This window comes from Euprymna scolopes, chromosome 18 (genome assembly GCF_053919585.1).
Source record: "Euprymna scolopes isolate OS-2025 chromosome 18, ASM5391958v1, whole genome shotgun sequence".
Lineage (NCBI taxonomy): Eukaryota > Metazoa > Mollusca > Cephalopoda > Sepiida > Sepiolidae > Euprymna > Euprymna scolopes.
Window position 1 is genome coordinate 100,672,207 of NC_136499.1, and position 21,402 is coordinate 100,693,608.

General features: G+C 32.8%; 1 protein-coding gene across 1 annotated transcript in view; it reads right to left on the reverse strand.

Moving 5' to 3' along the window:
• Nucleotides 1-21,402, reverse strand: part of LOC145297717 (homocysteine-responsive endoplasmic reticulum-resident ubiquitin-like domain member 2 protein) — a 111,883-nt gene that overhangs the window by 10,683 nt on the left and 79,798 nt on the right. The window contains exons 3-6 of the mRNA XM_080143930.1: nucleotides 17,387-17,485; nucleotides 12,527-12,633; nucleotides 10,443-10,595; nucleotides 766-1,050 (exon numbers count right to left, since the gene is read on the reverse strand). Coding sequence (XP_080000056.1) covers nucleotides 766-1,050; nucleotides 10,443-10,595; nucleotides 12,527-12,633; nucleotides 17,387-17,485 — 644 coding nt within the window. The remainder of the gene's footprint in view (nucleotides 1-765; nucleotides 1,051-10,442; nucleotides 10,596-12,526; nucleotides 12,634-17,386; nucleotides 17,486-21,402) is intronic.

Below are 21,402 nucleotides of genomic sequence, written 5' to 3' on the forward strand. Positions count from 1 at the left end.
GTTTTTGCAGAACATAATTAAGTTTTTACAAAACAAAGTAAAAAAAAACAAATGGCATCAATGATAGATGCATTTCATCTCAGGAAGCCAATATCTTCAAACAACCTGATCTGGTAGCACCAGGTTTATAATTAAATTGCATATAAATTTATTTTCTTAAAAAAAAAAAAATAAATAAAATTATTTGATTTATTTAAAATTTTGGAAATAATGAATGAAAAAATCATATCCCAAAAATCATGTAAATCATCAAGTAGTTTCATTCAGCATTTAAAGTGATTAATGGGAAATCATAGACATTATTTATTAAGCTGATTTCACAAGTTTGAATTATTGTTGAATTATCTCCCTTTTTTCTTCATGATAGCGATGTGAGACAGTCCATTTCGTTCACTCAAAATAAAACTACTTGATCAATTTATGTGATTCTGACATTTTTGTTCTATCACGGGTACATACAAAGATTTTTTTTAAAAATTTTTAATATAGGGCGGAATTCTGAACAGGAACTGAAATTTTGTACAGGTTCCTGAGTTAGACATGAAGATTATCAAGTTCACAAAATGCACCTGAAGAAACTCGGAGGTTACATTGACTGAAAAGTTGTTAAAAGACGAGAAACCATCTAAAACAATTAAAACAGTTTCATAAAATCATTTCAGAAAATTTTTCTTATTTTTGGCAAAAAACAAATCGATGACAAAAAAAAAAAAGAAAATGGATGACAAAATAAAAAATGGATGAAAAAAAAAAAATAACTCTTACACATAGAGGAGAAAAAATGTGAGGAAGACAACCACAAAACGGCTTATCGTTGAGTAGAAATAGACGATACTCAACAAGATTACGAAACGACAAGCGGCGTAAAGCCAGTCGAGCCAATCACGTTGCTCAAATTCATCGTCATCCTCATCCACCCCTCCTTGGGCGTTCATTCGGAGGTTTTGGTTGATTGGTCGAATTTCCGCATTATTTACTTCCGCTGGATGGTCAACATTTCCTGGGACGTTTGCAGGCATCGATACTGGAGGATACGTTCCAGATTGATAACTGTATTTTTAGAACAAAAAAGAGAGAGACGTGAAAAAATTAGAAGTAACGGAATCAGAAGATAATGGAGGAACAGCAGGAAAGAATTATCTATCTACGTACAAAAACTATGTGGATCTTATGACATCATAAAAGGATGACATCACGCATTAGAACAGAGATTGTTACAGTGACAAGCAAGCATACATGATTCCCCAGAGTTTTAGTAGCATAGTAGATTATATCCATATTTAGATGGTTTACCAAGTATAGATATCAGTGATGGGACGATTACAATACCCCCCACACACACACACACCATTCCGATACAATTACCAATTCTGATACAATTACAGATTCTGATTCTTTATAAATCTTTAAATACTTAACTAGAAAATTGTTATTTTGTCCCGGTTACTGTAAAAACACATCTTAAATGCATATATATATATTTTCTCAAACGTAAGAACACACTTGTGTGGGAGGGGGGTGGGTGATCGATAGATTTAAGTTTTACTAGAAGTTTAAAATCAATAAATATTTATTATTTTATCATTACTACCAGCAGTGGAAGATTTTTTTTTTTTTTTTAAAAAACAAAATCAAATAAAAAGAAAGATAATTAAAGGAATCGTTTTTGGCATCGGAAAATAGGCACGAAAGTCTGATTTTTCTGATCCCGACACTAATAGATATGCAGTCAGTATTGACATAGACAACCCATGATTTGTTTATGTTGTTTTAATGGATAACGTCACTCCTTTTATTAATTCAGCATTTCTACTGTTATGAAAGATCTTTTCGAGATTTCTTCAACTTGTTTTAGTAGACGATGTTATCCCTTTGTGACATTATTGTTGTTGGCGTCCTTCCGTCTAGATAGATGATGGAGAATCGCGGCTGAAGGTTGTCATTAGTGGTGGCAACTGTTGATGTGACTGAGCAGACCGATGCAGGTGCGGCAGATTCTGTTGCACTTCCCGCAGGGGTACCCTCCGTTATGCTCTGCCGATGCTGCTGCTGTCCTTTTGCGCCTGCCTCTTTTCTCCTCACTCAGCCGGATGCATTTCTGGACTTTGACCCACCAGGAGTCACGGTCTGCAACATAGGATTCAAAGTCAACAGGGTTGATGTTGCCGGATTTTAAGTCCCTTTTGCACACATACTTAAATCTGAGGAGTGGTCTATCGGTTGGTCTACTGCCGGCTAATAGCTTTGTGACATTATAAAGAATTTTATATCATATATATGACTAAAAGAATACCTGCCACAGGTCAGGTACAATTAATTCACTAAACAGAACAGCTTTGCACCACTTTTATGTCCTGAGAGTTAAGATATACAATACTAAACCTTATGTCTAGAATCCATATTTTAATTATTATTATTTTTTTTTTACAAAGGAGTCACCACTTATCAAGGCCCAGAGGCCACTCGAGGATAAGGGTTAATAAGTGTACAGTGGTCAATGGGACAATGATGTAGTAATTGTCAATAGTGGAAATTTGGTAAATTGGATTACTTAAGGGGAAACGGCTCATCAAGAACTTGTTTACATTGGACTTGAAGACGACCATATTATAATTAGGCGGAAAGCAGGCAAATGGAAGAGAGTTCCACAGGTGTGCGGTTCTAAAAGTTTAATCAAAATCCATTACACAATTTTGATTCCAGAAAATGTCTAAATTTTAAGGGTTTATGTGTAGGATAATGAATGAGCGTAGACTTTGTATATACAGAAATCTTTCTCAATGTATAGAAATGTATATTTGTTCCAATATCAAATGAACGATTCCTTTGGCGATATATCAAGAAACTGCACTTTATTTTGACAATTCGAGCTTGTTGGTTATGGAGAGAGAAAGAGCCAGGGTGGCTAGTTGGAGCGATGACGAAAGAATGCGGACAACTGTTCTGTTGACAAGTGGATGTTTCTCTTTCTCTTTTTTTATTCAACTTGCATCATTCTTTGTCAGCAATTAAAAAAAAAAATAGTACGCAATTTCCTCAAAAAAGCCGTTCTTTGTATTTCCTGAAAACCCAGTAGTGCCCAGCCTCATTATGGAATCTTTCTAAATTGGTAGCTAATGGCTATAGATAAAAAGCTTAACCATTTCACTTTTCAAATGAGAAGTTGTGCCTACTATATTATGCCTCCCCTAAAACCCTGAAAAATATTCTAAAAATACTGAAACCTGGGCAATATTTATTAACTAACATTTAACATCCATTATGTGTATTATTTGGTTAGGTTAGGTTAGGTTGGGTTGGGTTTGGTTTTACGGCATATCAACCTTTTTTTTGGTTATTAAATGCCGATGTCCGGCATATTTTTTTATTTTTATTTTTTTTTTTTTTAGATATTTTAACTTATTCAGTCAGCCTTTTTGGGTCATTAGGTGTTTTTTTTTTTTTTGTGTGGGGATGAGTTGGATCGGGTAAAATTATATTCTTTTGTATAAATTGGCTTTTTTTTAGGAATGTTAGTATTTTGTTAGGATTGACTTTTTTAAATAGTTCTTTCAAATTGTTAACGTTGTAATAGTTCTGTCGGATATACTTGAGGTCGCCACAATCCAAAAGAAAGTGTTTTACAGTAAAGGGTTCTTGGCCTGCCACACATTCTGGAGGGTCTTCCTTTTTAGCAGAAAGGAGTAGGTTATGTGTGCATGTCCTATGCGAATGCAGGACAAAACTACGCAATTTTCTGAAATTTGGTAAACATTTCTCTATTATAGGTTTGATTTTGAAAAGTTTGTTTTGATAATTATTCCATTTTTCTTGCCATTTCTTCATAATGAATATGTATTAATTGTTTGTAGTCAGAGTGTGGAATTTTTAAATCTCTTACATCAAGATTTAGTGCATTTTTTGCAGCTCTGTCGGCTTTTTCATTGCCTTGGATTCCAAAATGACTGGGTATCCAGCAGAATTTGATATTTTATTTTGTGAAAGAGTGTGTATTTTTTTTTTAATAGATTAATGAGTAGCGGGTTATTTAAATTATGGCTTTTTAGAGATTCAGGTACTGATAGGGAGTCTGAAAAAATTATAAATTTGTTGTAGGTGAGGTCAGTAATGAGGTTCGTTGACTTCTGTATAGAGACTATCGGTGGGAGTAGTTCGAAAGGCTCCCAGTACAAGCCTGAGGCCCTGATGTTGAACAGTGTCTAATATCTTTATATATGATTTTCTGGTGGCACCCTAGATGAAGCTGCCATAATCTAGTTTTGAGTGTACTAGTGATCTATATAGTTTCAGTAAGGTTTATCTGTCCGCTCCCCAGTCTGTGTGGGCAATGACTCGCATTTTGGATGGAGAGTTTTGTTGCATTTATTCAGTGTTTAATATGAGGGATGAATGCGGGTCTTTTGTCTAATATTAACCCTAAGAATTTATGTTCGTCGACAGCAGGAATCTGAGTATCGTCTAGTTTTAAGAAAGGATCTGGGTGCAGTTTTCTAAGCTGACAAAAGTGCACGCATTTAGTCTTATTAGTGGAAAACTTCAATCTGTTTTCGGTTGTCCATTTTTTTAATTTGTCGATGCATAGTTGGAGTTGGCGCTCAAGTATATGGATATGACTTGAGCTATATGCAATTAAAAAATCATCTACATATAGTAAGCAATCCACACCTTCGTTTATGCCTTTAACGATATTGTTAATCTTTAGATTAAACAATGTTACAGATAAAATATTTCCCTGTGGTACTCCTGTTTCTTAATATCAGAGAGGCATGTTCCTACACGGACATTAAATAATCTATTGTTGATGAAGATGGGTAGTCTTCCTTTCAGTCCAGCTTCTTTGAGATCTTTCATGATACCATACCACCATGTGGTATCGTAAGCTTTTTCCAGATCAAAGAATATAGCAGTCATATGCACTTTTTTTGTATAAATGCATTTCTGATAAAGGTTTCCAGTCGTATTAAGTGGTCTGTAGTGCTCCGTTGTTTTCGGAAACTGCATTGAAGGTTGGTTAATATTTTATTTGTTTCAAGAAACCACATTAGTCTGGTGTTTATCATTCTCTCCATCGTCTTGCACACACAGTTTGTTAGAGCTATGGGGCGATAATTAGAGGGGTCAGATGCATCCTTCCTTGATTTTGGTATTGGAATGACTGTGGCTTGTTTCATTATAGCTGGAAGGTTGCCATTGATCCAGATGTCATTAACAATGGAAAGTAAGTACTTTAATGGTTGATTTAGTAGTTGGTTCAGGAATTCATATGTTATCTCATCTGGTCCTTCAGCCGTGTTATTGGCTTTTTCTAATGAATCCTTTAGTTATTGAATGGTAAAAAGTTTATTATAAACTTCATTATTACTTTTAAAGTGTACGTTGTTTTTTTTTCTGATTCATGTTTAATAGTCTGGAATTTTTTATTGTAATTTTTCGATGATGAATTATTTGCAATAGTGTCTGCAAGCATGTTGGCTATGTCCTTTTTTTCGGTTATTTTTTTTATTGTTTATACAGAGGTGGTTGAGAGGGGAACTGGTGTTTTTTCCTGATATTTTCCATATGGTTTTGTCTTTGGTGTTATTATTGATTTTAGACACAAAGTTTTTCCATGATTCACATTTGGCTTCTTTTATTGTTCGTCATACTTTAGCTCTGCATATTTTGAAGTTGTTTAAATTCTGAGTAGTTGGTCGGTCGTTGAATTTAATGCAGCACGTCGTAGCCTGATAGCCTTTTTGCAATCATCATTAAACCAGGGCCGATTATACTTGGTTGATACCTTTGTTTTCAGTGTGCATTCCTCAGCTATTGAGATGATGGTATCTGTAAAGTGAGTGATTGGGTCTTTCACATGTTTTCCAGGTAAGAGTTTGTGTTCGCATAATGATTTGAATTTATTCCAGTTTCCTTTTTTACAAGGAATTTTTGAGTTTATTTCAGAACCAAAGTGTTCTAATATTATTGGAAAGTGATCGCTCCCACAAGTTTCCTCATGCACTGTCCGGTTGTAATCCATAAAGATACTAGGATCACTTATAGAGAGGTCAATTGCTGAGTATGAGTTTGTAGCAGAGTGAATAAAGGTTGTTTTTTTTGTTATTATATATGCATAGGTTGTTGTTGTTGATAATATTTTCTATAATGATTTCTTTTCTGTCTGTGTCTGAACATCCCCAACTAACATTATGACTGTTAAAGTCACCTAATAATATGAAGAGGCAAGGAAGTTGGTTGATAAGTTTTTCTATCTCTGTTTCATCTATAGGGTCATTTGGAGGTAGATAGATGAAGCAGATTGTGACTGTTCTATGTAGGATGGTTGTGGTGGCAATTGCCTATAAATTAGTTTGTAGATTTATTTGGCTTTGTGCAGTGTTTTTGTTGATTAGAATAGATGTTCCTGCGGAAGCTCTATTTGGATTATTTGTTGTGTGGTTATATTCAGTGAAGTTACAGAGATTGATAGTTTCAGATGGTTTTAAAAAAGTCTCTTGTAGGCATATTATAGTAGGACAGAGATTGGATATTAATAGAAGTAATTCAATCTTGTTGGCTTTTATACCGCTGCAATTCCATTGGATTATTTTGTTGGCCATAGTTTAGTTTTATTTTTTGATTTCCTTTTATTTTATTAAGAATAATAGTGGTTGTTTTCTACTATTTGATTATGGGGATTCGGAGGCCCTGTCGTCTGTTTCCATTATTTCCAAGGATTTAAATTTGTTCTGATCTGTAGTTCTGGTTTTTGACGTGGAGCGAGATCTGTCTTTTTTGGGTTTTTCATTTATTTTCTGTTTGGTTGGTGTTAGATTTGATTTTTTTCTTTGCAGAGGGTACTAAGCGATTGTTCTTTTGGTTTTGGGATGTTTTCAGTTTGTGTGGGTTTTTTGTTAGAGGATTGTGTTTGATTTTTGGGATCTGGTATGATTTTACTTTCAACTGTTTGGTAGTTATTTTCAAGTACAGATTGAGTTGGCGGCAGTTGCTGTAAGGTGGCCCTCAATGCCTCAACTAGTTCTTGAAGTGATTTTATGAGGGTAGAGATTTCCTTTAGTTCAATGTTTTCTATTGTTTTTAATTGATTTTTGGTTGCACCTGCATATGATCTAGTTGGTTCTGTTGTGGTGGCTGTTTCAATAATTTTTCTAGCTTCGGTAAAACTTGCTTTTGGTATATTTTAGTTCGTTTATCTTTTTTTCTTTGATCCAGTTTTGGTAGAGCGATGAGTATGCTGGATGGTTCTCACCACAGTTTGAGCATTTTATATTTCCTTAGCATTCTGTTTCCCGGTGTTCATTAGTGCTACATTTTGGGCATACTGTTTTCCTGGTGCAATATTCTTTGAAGTGGCCAAATTTTTGGCAGTTTAGGCAGCGAAGTGGTCTGGCGATATATGTTTCTACTTTAATGTTAATATATCCAATCTTGAGTTCAGTTGGTGGGTGGGAGTATTGAAAGTTAATATGTACGTGTTAGTGTTAATTGTTTGTTCGTTTTTTTATTGTAATTCTTTTAGTATCTATAACTTTTTGTTTTTTTAAGTTTGTTTTTATTTCTTCTAGAGAGCAGGTGTTTAATTCTGGACATCTGATGACTCCCTTTGAGGTGTTGAGGGTTTTGTGAGGGTAGGTTTTGATGTTTATATCATGGAACTTTGTCCATGTTAAAATTTCTTCGGCACTACTCTTAGTAGATACTTGTATAAGTAAAGTTTCATTTTTTAATTTGTTTTGTGTTCAGATTTTTGTTGATAATTTTTTCGATTATGAATGGGGGCATTTTAGTTATTTGTGTGTTATCTTGCGATTCCAAGATTATATACTCCGGAAAGTTTGTGTTTTCATCTTCATCACTTTCTGGATGGGGTGTATTATTTGAATTCGTCGGACTACTGTTTTTATTTTCAGTGTGATTTTCACAACATTTCAGTCGAACAAGAGCACGCTACGCTTGTGAAGTAAATGAAGGGTGCCGCTTGAAATTTCGTCCAAATTCCTGAGTTTAACAAGATACACTTAAATAAAGTCGGAGGTTATAACGACCAAAACATTGTGAAAATCACACTCAAGATGAGAATTGTAGTCCGATGAATCCAAATAATACGAATAACCAATCCTCATCTAAAAATTCAGAAACGTCTAATAGCCATTGTTAAAATTTCACTAAATATAGACCACATTTGGACCACTTAAACCATGTCCCAAAATTCATGATGACCAGTTAATTAATCTACAAGTGAATCCTGTACATGTAAATATAACCTACTTTATAAATTGCATGTTGTATCCGTATTAGATTGAAGTAGGCCGAGGTATCAGTTAAAATTTTTTTCTTTTAGAAAAGTTTTCTTTTTTAAAAGAAAGTATTCCTAGACATCAACAAATAAGGAATTGAGAAAAGGTATGAATATTTCTATATGTTTTGTATTAATTGTTTACACACTTTATAATTTAAAAAGAAAAGGTATGAATATTTCTATATGTTTTGTATTAATTGTTTATACACTTACTTTATAATTTAACATACACATACCTAATTTATATATATATATATATATATATATATATATAATTGAATCAAAAATGGATTTTATATCATAACACAATGCAAACATTTTTCAGATTAGTTTTTTTTTCAGATGTATGTGATCATACCCATTTATTTTCATTTTATTTTTAAAATTAAAAAGTGCCTACTTTTCTGAAGAGTCAATATGGGAAATATTCAAGACTAACATAATTATGATTGTTTCTGCACTACGAAACAGATAATGTCAAGAGTGCATGTTGACATGTTGAAAAAAATAAATGGTAAGATGAATAACATCTTGGAATTTGGCATATAGCTATTTTGTCATCTATTTATATATATATGCTCTATAGCTACATTTAACATACATTGAGTTTCAACAATAAAAGGGTTGGTAAAAATAAAGGGTGAAATATAATTGAAAAAGCATATTTTTCCCATAAACATTATATATATATATATATATATATATATATATATGTATTTTACCTTTTAGAACAACCTGATCACTATATATCCTTTCATTTTCGTTTTTTTTTTCTTCATTTCATGAACTATTTAAATTAACTTTTTCTGCATATATGATTAGTTTTCATAAAATGCTGTTTTAATTTATGCTAGTACTAACAAATTCATAGCTTCACCGTAATAATTATTTGCTAATATCTTTCCTCTGATGAAAAGAATGTGTGTGTGTGTGAAGCATGTTTTGCAAACATGTAGCCAAATTAAATCTAATTATTATTGAGCACTATTATGTAAACACAGTAAAAATTCTCTGGAATTTTTTTCCTTGTTGAGACAAGCTTTACCTAGATTATCATATATATATATATATATATATATATATATATATATTTTTTTTTTTTTTTGATTCATCCAGCCTTGACAGACGTGTTTCAAATATTATCTCTAGTACTTTTCTTTTAATGATTTGGAATTCATTCCATTTGCGCTTTTTTCCAAGGAACTCTGCCTTTTGGATGATTTTGAACCATTTGGAATTTACCCAGTGGATTGAAATCTTAAATTCGACCATTTTGGATTTTACCATTTTTGGATTTTTACCCTTCACCGGACTATCCATTCATGTGAAATCTTTTTATTATTTTTCTTTTGCCTCCTGTTCCCCTTACCTCACCCTTTTTTAACCAAGTAAGATCTTTGACTTACTTGTAGTTTCATTAAATACTTTATATGCAAAATCCGATCCTGCATTTTGCTAATTCCTGCCCTCTGATGAGAAGGAGAGTATTTCTTCGAAACTCCGCGGATTAAGGACTATCCACTTATCTTGTGCTTCCTTTTTTAAAATTAAATATGTTTTGAACTCTTTTTCAAGATGTCTTTTAACATATTTTATTAATCATTTGTTCATATATATATATATATATATATATATATATATATATATATTAGTGTTGGGACAATTAATCGAAATCAGAAAAATCAGAAGATTTGGGGGAATTGGAATCAGAAAAATTGATGCCTATTTTCCAATGCCAAAAAGATTCTTTTGTCTTTTTTTATTTGATTTTGTTTGAAGTAAAATCTTCCATTGCTGCTAATAATGATAAAATAATAAACATTTATTGATTTTATTATATCAGTAAAGCTAAAATCGATCGATCATCACTCACAAGCATATTTTGACGTTTAGGAAAATATCTGCCTATTTAATATGCGTTTTTTACGAAAATCGGGGAAAATAACAATCTTATAGTTAAATAATTAGAGATTTATAAAGAATCAGGATTGGTAATGGTATCAGAATTTGGAATTTAGCACGGAATCGGGAAAAATATTGGAATCGTCCCATCACTAATATATATATATATATATAAATAAAATGAAGTTAAATATTCCAAATAATGAAAATTTGCATGCAAAGAAAGACACGCAATTGCACTTACTATTGCATGTAGTGTGCCATATACTGTGAATACATCTGCTGCATCCAAGCGTATTGTTCCGGACTGTAGAGAAACCCAGCCTGAGGCATTGGCATTGCCCCCATTTGGGACATCATGTATGGCATCTGTTGTTGAAACATTGGATTCAACAGGCTTGAAAAAAAAAAAAAAAAGAAAAAAAATAGTCATAAGGAAAAAAAAAAAAAAAAAAAAAAAAAAGAAAAAAAATAGTCATAAGAAAAAAAAAAAAAAGAAAAAAAATAGTCATAAGAAAAAAAAAAAAAAAGAAAAAAAATAGTCATAAGAAAAAAAAAAAAAAAGAAAAAAAATAGTCATAAGGAAAAAAAAAAAAAAAAAAAAATCAAGTTCTAGCTTTGTACTACTTACTAAGCTATCACCCAATGAGAGTTCAGTGTGTAAACATGTGATGTGCAGCATGTCTTGCTGATGCATGTGGATGGTAGACGCGTAGTTGTTGGATGCTTGGTTTAGGGAAGAGGGAGTCATAGGGAACTGAAAATAACTCTGGCCAGAGTCAGACCACCCAAGAGATATTCTATTTGTTTGAAAAAAGTAATTGCCTCATTTAATGGCAAAATCACACTGATAACCACCTTTGTGGGATAAATAACTTTCCTAGATGGGATCTGAACATGATTAGAGACAGTCCTAGATGCTATTTTCAGTGGATGTCTGGAGCAGCCAACCTTGAGGTAAAAGTGACCATGAACAAAGGGCCAGAACCAGTCAAGGGTGAAGAAATCCGAGGAGAATAGAAAAACAGGAGGTCATAACCCCACAAAAAAGAGGAGGAAGAAGAATGGAAGTTGAACGTTTGAAGGAGGAGTTGGTTTTTAAGAGAGATACGAGACAGTTGAGGCAATGTGCTTCACTGGCTAGTTTTGGGGCCTTTTGGGGCTCTCAGTAAATGATTGGATGAATAAGACTTGTATTTTTCAGTTTTGTTCAGGCAGATATTTCATTCTGTAGGTCTGCCATTCAACCTTGGTGAAGCGAGTGCCACTCATCCAAAAAATAAGAAACATTAACAAACATTATTATAGATTATAAAAATATTAGGTACTTGTACAGTTTAATCAAGACATTAAAAAAAAAAAATGAAAATATCAAAAAAGTTTATATTGTACATAACCGTTATGGAATGAAGTTCTAAAACAAAAAAAAAATCTCAATTAATTTGATCAAGTAGTTTTTTTTTACAGCGAAAAAAAAATTTGTTATGATACAGAGCAAAAGGTTCGATTTTTAGGAAGAAAAGCTAGCATTAAAGATGAGGAGGGAGTGTCGGCGCTTTAAATAGAAGTTATCTTCCCGTGGCATGTTCAAAAAATTCAAAGATGGCTACCTTCAACATACGGTCATAAAAACGTGTTTTTTGCTGTAAAAAAAAAAAACAACAAAAAAAAACAGAAAACAAACAAAAAACAACAAAAAAAAAAAACAGAAAACAAACAAAAAAACAACAAAAAAAAAACAACAGAAAACAAACAAAAAACTACTCAATCAAATTAAGTGGAATTTTTTTTGGAAATCTTCAGTCCAAAACAGATATGTACAAATATAATCCTTTTTTTTTTTTTTTTTTTTTTTATATTTTCAATTTTTAATGTCTTGATTAAACTGTACAAGTATCAAATATTATAATATTATAACAAACATCATAATAAATTGGACTTGTATCATTTTAATTTGTGTAAGGATTCTTTGTTGCAGCATTGAAAAGATGGATGGCTTGAAGGACAACTTTGATTGGCACAACGTGTAGGACGATCGCAATGGTAAAGTGAGTGAATGCACACAGGCTCCTTTCTTGACGGCATATGAGTGTGCATGGTTTAAAAAATCTGACTTGGTGACTTCAATCCATTCATAATTCTACAATCAAAAACTCTAGATCTGAAGGCTAATGATTGCTTCAAAGTTCAACCACATTCCCATCTGCCATCTCCACTAGTGTTTAGGTGGACCCGTTGCCATGGATCGGATCGAAAATTCGTCAGCAAAACATAAACGATATTTACACTAAAACAGAAGAATAAAAAAAAGAGAATGAAGAAACTCACCTTTGATTGTGGAAGCCTTCAAAATTATGACTCCTGTGTCGTAGTTCAGTTTCGGGGACAGAAGCGGGTTGTGCAGATGCATTGTCCGAAGGAGTTGCTTCTTGAGGCTGAGAAACAAATTATGAAAAAAAAAGATAAAACTTACTTCAATCGTAAATTCCATAGATTTTAAAAAGAAATTTTGTTTTTGAGTAGTTTTCTCACATATCATCTCACTCGAACAGTGGTTATTAATATGACGACGATGTTCTGAAAATTTATAGATATGAAGGGGTAAAGACATATTTAATTCGTTAGATATGCTCTATGTGCGATTCTTTTTTTATTTAACACTAGCAGGGCTACCCGGCGTTGCTCGGGACCGTATAAACAATGAAAAAACAAAAGCAGATATTGAACATATGTTTTATTCTTAGGGGAGAGGAATCTTTCATCTCAAGTTTTAGCGTTACAAACAAACATTTGTCTTTTATATATATAGATAATGACAGGTTTTTTTGGGGCCCCCCTCGAAGATAACTGATCAGTTGACCAACTTCTAGTGGTCCGTTTGACGTGAAATTTCGATATTTGTCATCCGGGTGATGGGGCTTCGATATGATACCAAATTTGTCAAGTTTGGTTCCGTCTTTCAAAAGTTTTAGCGTTACAAACAAACATACATACACACAGACGTTTGGCTTTTATATATATAGATGTCTTTTCCACATCAGATGTGGGTGGCATGTCCGCCATAGTGTTATGAAATGATTTCCGCAAATTTCTATTGTTTGTTACTTTTGATGTGCCATTGCTGACGTCATTTTTTAAGTCATTCTGAGTCTTCTGCAATTTGCTTTTACAATATCCCACATTCTTGATGAAAAAACAAATACTAAAATGAAAGAAAAATCAGCACTTCTGCATGACAGTGCCATGAGGCGACTGAGACGAGTTATTGACCCCCTGTTCTTTGAATGTTCTATAGGCCGTTCTGTGAACCTCAAACATAAACAAGTGTTTACAATAATGCAAAAATATATAATAACGAAATAAATAACACAAAAATATAAGAAAAGCAAAACATTTATAGTTTAAAATGTATATTTTTTCACAGTAAGATTGTATAAACATATATAAAAATATAATTTTTGGTTTGTCAATAGAGCAAAATATAGTTTTAATATAGAAGTTTTTATTTATTTATAAAACATTTATAGAAATTTCTAATAATATTGTTTTATTTTTTTCAATGAGTGATTATCCCTGTTCGATTTACACACGCCCACTATCGGCCATTCTTGAAACTAAAATACACCTATCCGCCTCATGGCACTGTCATGCAGAAGTGCCGAAAAATCTTTATGGTGTTTGAACCTGTAACAAAAATAAAATATCGTACACGCACACAAAAAAAATCAGAAATTGATCAAGAAAAAAGAAAATCAATTCTTATAGCTATCAATGATCTCTCAACACCATTTTTTGCAGGACAAGGAAAAGGATTCCAAATAATCAAAACTTTTGCAAGATTTTAGAAAGCCATTCTTAACATGGGGAGGGTGAGAACTGAAAAAAAATTCACTTAAAAATGATCAATTTATGTGGTTTTTGGTGTATGATATTTTCTTTTCATAACAGAAATCATAATCAAAGATTTTTCTTCCCCCCCCCCCATGGAGAGGGGAGATACAGCTAAGTGCATGTACATCTGTTTATCCTACCAGAGCTGCTCTGTCCAACATATCCATACCACTATAGGTGGTTGCAGTGCAGAGCCGACTCTTGTCTTTAATATCAAAAAAGTTAGAATTGTCATCAAGGTATATACTACAAATTGCCCAATCCGTGGCTCTATCATTACTCTGCATTCTCAGAAAGATGTGTTAGTTAAGAGTCATACATTCACTCACATGTAATATTTTCAGACATTGTAAACTCGACTGCAAGTGGTAGTAATTTAGACAGAAAGAAAAAAATTTTTTTTTTTTTTTTGATAACATTTTTTTTATTGTTACAACCCAGATAAGAATAATGTTATGTTCGTATAATTATTCAGATGTCCTGGATTAATAGTTATATTTTAACAGAAATTTTGGCTTGGAAGGGGATCCCTGAGTTCTGTGATAGTGGTACATAAACGATGAGATAATTGGAAAAAAGAAATAGACCCAAAGAAAGGCCTAAAAGAAAAAAAAAAAAGAAAAAAAAGAAAAAAAATGAAAAGATAACATTAATGAAGTCATTTTTGACAGTCATTCTGCACCTTCCTCAGTTTGCCACTTCCTCGATTACCATCAATTGTAATGTGCATACGTTTGTTTATTCAACCAAATCTCCATTCAACATCATCCATCATTCACTAATCATTAAGTGTAACATGATAGTCGTTACAAACTCAACCTCAACTGATAGCAATTAAAATAAAAGTTTTAAAAACAACATTCTTGTATTGTTACAACCCAGATAAAAATAATGCTATGTTTGTATTACACTGGTAAACAACAAATTTATTGTTTGTATTTCTTTTCAGTTGATATAGGATGAATCTGATGCAGAGAATTAAAAAATCACATTGGTTTTTGCTCAATAAGGTCAATTTTTTGAGCTATGGTGACATGTCGTTTTTTATGCTTTTGTTTACATATACGCATTGTGGAGCATTTTATAAGAAGTTGGTGAGGGTAAAATGCCATGTTTTGATTGGAAATGATTATTTTAATGACAAGAAGTATTCGGGTCCAATTCTGAGTGATTATGTCGAAAAGAGCTTGAAGTCATAAAACCTCAAAATCTCCTAAAAAAAAAAAAAAAAATGGTGCTCAGCGAACACGTAAGAAACTGGTGCCTTGCAAAAAAAGGAACATCATCAACGACCCTCTGGCAGACAGAGACAGAACCCTTTCCCCTCGCTCGGCTTAATAAAGCAGTTCACCAGGGCTCTGGACAAGGATGGTGACTGCTTAACTTACTTGTGCCAGGCTTTAACAGAATTGACCATGGAGAAGTTGAAACCTGGCATTTTCGACGGTCCTCAGATTTGGCAGCTTAGAGATTCAAAACTTGAAAACTTAATAAACAAAATGGAAATATGGAACGCATTTGTTCTGGTAGTGAAGAATTTTCTTGGAAACAATAAGGCCAGAAACTAAGCAGAACTTGTCAACAATATGCTGATTACTTTCAGAAACATGGGCTGCAATATAAGTGTCAAAATGCACTATTTTCACATATGGACTGGTTTCTTGAGAATCTGGGTTCAATGAGTGATGAGTAGAGGAAGAGATTCCATCAGGACCCGAAAGTGATGGAGACCAGGGATCAGGGTTGCTGGTACACAGTTATGATGGCTGACTACTGTTGGAATCTGGAAAGAGACCTCTCTGCTGCTGAGTATTCCAGGAGTTTGAAGAAACGGAAGTTCAAGTTTTAATAATTGTGAAGCAACATGCAATTTATGTGTGCTTATATTTATCAATATCCACCATTCAGTTTCGACAAGATCAAAGTGTAGTATCTGTTCTTCAGATGCTGCACTTCTATTTCTTGTTCTCTTTCGGTGGTGGAGAAATCCTTCACGACTGAGACAATTTTTATGTTTGTACCTTTTCTCCACGTTAAAAAACGACCCTGGTGTCTAACTCTGTCCCATGGGGAGGCATAGTAAATAGGTACAGCAATCGATGTTTCTATCAGGTAATCGCCATATGTTGTTGGCAAAACATTTTTTTTCTTATCAAAACATTTAGGATATGTGTTGACGAAAATCAGCTGATAATATCACAAAAATGTAATCATTTTATCACAAAATCTGATTTTTTTTTTTTCAAATCAACTTAGCACAAAAACCTGACCTGATGGAAAGAAACGAATGCCATTTCCTGATTCAGCAAAAATACCTTAAATCAGTTGTAGAAATCTAGACAACATTCAAAAAATAAAACATTGTTGCCCAGTGTTATCTAGACGTCCCACATTAATATTTATATTTTACAACAAAGTTTGGCTCAAAAGAAAATCTGGAGTTCTGCAATATTACATGGTTCATGTGGATTCTGGCCAATCTATACCTATAGCTGGTTTTTCAAAATACTCATTGATCCCATCTTGAAATTTTGGTAGCAATCTGACTTGTTCAGTCACATCAAAGTCCCCTGTTCTTGATTAGTGACTCCATCATAGTTGATATTTGAATCTTCACATTTCTTGCGTGATTTGTGCCTTCCTGATCACCATTCAACATCATTTCTTGGCACTCTGTAGATGATTGGGTACATTGTGCTTGAACATGTGTGCAGTAATAATTCTGATAATGTTGCCCTTTTGTATGGACCTCTGAATGTTCAACTGCAATTTTTGTCTGACCAAAAATGTGTTGTCAGCAACCAATTGCCCCCAGCAAGGATTTTTCAAACCGTTCTTTTTGATTCATTGAAAAGCATACTATGTAGTCAAGTTCCAGTGGCTAGCACATTGTTCTCAAATGATGTGGCATGAACTTGCGTGAAGTACTTTTCATCACGTGAATGCGCGAGAAGCTTTCACTACCTTTCACCCTAGAAACATTTTTTTTTATTCATGTGTCAACCCTATCGACATGTCACAATATGAAAAAATCTTAGACATAGAAGTCACCGCTTATCAAGGCCCAGAGGTTACTCGAGGATATAGGTTATTGAATATAACGGAAGAGAGTTCCACAGGCATGCAGTTCTAAGAAAGCTTTGTTCATGGAATCTACGTTTTGTTTAAGCACAGAAATTGGGACCCTGTCGACTTTCCCATGTGACCCATCCAAGCGAGTGACTCACAGGATGATGAATCTAAAAGAATTGCTTAAATCTAGAAGAAATTTAGAAAAAAAAAAAAAAAATTACTCACCAAATCCCTTGATTCGGTTGTTTGATGTGTGGATTTAGTGGAATAATCTGTGAATTGGGAACACACAAGGTGGACTGTATGCTGACTACCTTGATCATACTGAAACAAATACATTCAAATTTAGAACAAAAAAATTATGAAATTAACTTCAAATATTTGAGTTTTCATTTATCCGATCACGTAAAATATTCAAAAAATTTTATGAAGACATAAGTTGTTCTAAACGATAAAAAAAAACTTCGGGCCAAGATCACAGTGCAGCATCTGTTTTGATACTACACTCTACCTTTTCTGCTTTCGGTTAGTGGATAAGAAATCCTTCATGACAGAGAAAATTTTTATTTCTGTTCCTATCCAGAGTGCCCCTTTTTGGAGAGCTGGATTTTCCCCACATTAAAAACCGACCTTGTATCTAACTCTGCCCTTGTGGGGAGACAAGAAATAGGAATGCAACACAAAAGCTAAAATCTTTATGAATTATAGATGAAGAGAAGTCATGGATATGACTTCAAAAGATATCCAGCGGTTAAGCCGCATTTGAGGGCTGCAGGGAATTGTGGTGATGCCCGTTAGTTACCATGGCTCCCAGGTCAACTTTGAACCAGAGTGGTAATACCTGTTAGGGCATCATGTGCTACCATGTGCTGTTTGAAGATCCTGGCTTCCTGATCAAAAATGCACCAAATATTACAGGAGACTCGAGAGTGCCTATAAATTTAACATTCCCTTAACATTTCCTCCTTCAGAGAAAGCTGGTTCAACCCGCCTAGATTGAATGCTGTACACAAAAACAAAATAGATGATGATGACATCCCCAAACCCTGAAAATAGTTTTTACTGGTACATACGTGAAACTTGACATAAAATAGAAAGCTACGGTGGGTCCTGCTGACATTTAAGTTTCAAATTTTACATAAATTTCAATTCGAAGAAGTTATTAGTTTAGTAAGAAAACTATATTTTTGTGAAATCCATACACATAACTATGAAGATCGTTTGTAATATAAGGGTCAATGTTAAAATTATAAAATAACTTTAAAAAAGATTCAAAATAAAATATTTAAAAAATTGTTTATTTTTGGAAAAAAAAATGCAACTTTAGTTCACACTATTTACATTTGAAGCGTAAGCCACGTTTAGTTTCAGAACACTTTCCAATAATTCGTTGTTTTACACAAGTCCTGAGAGGTGACTGATTTGCAGTAGACAGAACAGTTTCCGATGGTTGTTGTTCTACACAAATCCCGACAGTTGACTGGTTTGCAGTAGACAGTTCTGGAGTTGGAATCCACAGAGCAAAAGATTCTTCCGTGTCGAGACGAAAAAAACATATGCAAAATTGCTACAGAAAAGTTTAATATTTATGGAGCAATTCTGGTTTCTGATAGTTTGGTAGCAGAACCGTGAATTAATTTGATTTGTCAGTTCCTAGCAGCATCGTTTATAAATAGAATCTCCCGACTGTGCGGAATCATACCCCATTATACGACAAATATTGTAACACCTTCATATGTTTTATGTTAAACTTCTTCAGGTAGTTTTTGTTGCTTCATCATTTTCTTTTTCATCTTTTGGTATAACTACTCAGCTAACGTACTTCCTAACTTCCAATATAGCGCTACCGGAAGCAGTGACTAGGCAAATCAGTTCCTTCATATTTACTGTTCTTCAGTATTTCTATTATGTAGCGATTTATCGAAAGAAAAGTATATAATAAAAATTAACAAATAAAAATAACAATCTTTTTCGATGGTCATTTGCAAGAATTCTTGTTGCAGCAAAGAATCAAAGCCAACTATTTTGGGAATATTATTTATTGGATACGTTTTTTTATGATGTTTGAAATTTTGTTATTTTGATTTCAATAATTTTATTTTTATACTTTCATAAACATATATTTATTATATAAATTCAAATAAAAACATTTTTATTTTTTAAATTAAAAACAAAAAACAACTTATTTTTATAATTTCATAAACATATTTCTTATAAGATTTCAAATAAAATAAAAACTTCTTTTTTTTAATTTTGTTATTAAAAATGCAAATAAAGACTAATTGTGTTATTTTTATCGATATAACTGATTTGCCTTGTCACTGCTTTAGGTAGCGCTACACCGGAAGTTAGGAAGTATATTAGCTGACTACAACCAATCTTTTGTGCTAGTTGATAAATTGTTATTTTAATTTCTCTTTGATCTTCAAATCTTCAGCTTCTTTTTTCTTTCAAATTGAAACCTTTGATTACATCCACCAGATACTAAACCCCATGGAACACTTTCATGACTCATCAATAAAAAAGATGGTTTTGCGAATTTGTGGCTCATGTTTTGACTGTGGGTTTTAATTTTGTTTAAAAGTAGAGCAGCTGGATCTATTCATGATTTTTGGTGTGCAATGTTTTCTTTCCATTACAGATGCATGCATCATAAAGATTTTGAAAAATTTTTGTCTAAGGGTAATTTTGGACAAGCCCCTATCTTGCCACCTCCCTGCAAGAACTTCATAAACTAAATATGAATATACATGCAACTGGGAACCACTTGTGAATTTCATACTCCCATGAAACTTTCTCTTTCAGAGGAATCTGGTTTAATTGGTACGGAAATAAAATAATGGAAATCTTATTTTGACACATGCATAACAAAATTTGAAAGATAATAAAAACTGAAAGCAAAGTAAAAAAAATTTCAAGAATTAAATTTTTTTTTTTTATTTCATTTAATTGGACCATATCATCCTAAGATTTCTCACGAGAAATGCTACCACCATCAATCCAACTATAAGCTAAGAAAATATTGTTGATATTTATTTTTAATATTTTTTTTAACTTAAAGAAAGCGATAAACTGCCTTAATAAATTTTTTCTATAAAATAACCATTTTTTTTTTATTTTCCATACACCAAACAAATTTCCTGATTTTCCCTAAAACGAAAATAAAAACCCGTCATTTTCCCTAAAACAAAATCTTCCTAATAAGCAAATTCACTGGTTTTTCCCTGCAAAGTTCCCTCATGCATACAACCCTTGAAAATATGAAAAACATAATTTTGTGACTGCAGTTGAGATGATGGAATTCGGTAAACTCTATAATCTTTTCATATGACTCTTAATATATGTGCATGTCACTCCTACGCATATTGAAAAGTAAGAGAACTGATCAGATCTTTCACCAACATACAATGTATTGGTAGTCCCAAATGAGAACCGGTGTGTCAACGTGATTGTACTGTATGAAAATGTTTTACTAAAAAGCTCGGGAAGAAAAAAAATCCAATTCTTCAATGTTTATCAGCAAACATTTTTCTGTTTATTTCAACCAGTTTTCATTTTATTGAATAATATTAAAATTTTTCCAAATCAAATGAAACACTATTTTATATCCTCAAACGTTTGGTTATTTCATTGCTCTATTAACGTTTTTTAACCATTGCTAATGTTAATATATCTATGATATGTGAATGACTTGCATTATTACTTTCAATAGAATGAGTTGATTGGGGGTGAAAAAGAGGTAAGGAGAGAGATGTGGAAAAACAGGTAAGGAAGAAAGAGAAAGATAGAGACAGATGATTGTTAGAAATTTTTTTTTTTATTTCTAACGCGCTTCTCTTTTCTTGGTTCCTTGTTATCCGAACAACTTGGTTAATTTTGAGAAAGAATAACACAATAGAATTCTTGTATTTAAAATAACGTATATTTACAAGTAAAGGTTAAAGTTTCCAAAACAGTTGTTCTGGAGGAGTTTCTGTTTGTTGCAGAAAAAGAGAGTAATTTCTGAGAAGTGTTCGCTGTTAATCTTTTTTTTTCTTTTTTATTGTTGCAAGCAACTCCAAGTAATAGTGGCTAATTTGCATAAGTGGCTTTATGCAAATTACCTTACAAAGTTTGAGTACAAATAATTCTAACATGATATATATGTTTTTTATCTTTTTTTTATTACCGTTTTATCTGTTTGGTTACATATGTTTTGGATGTTGGACTGTGTTTACAATCTAACAGCCTCGTCAGACCTT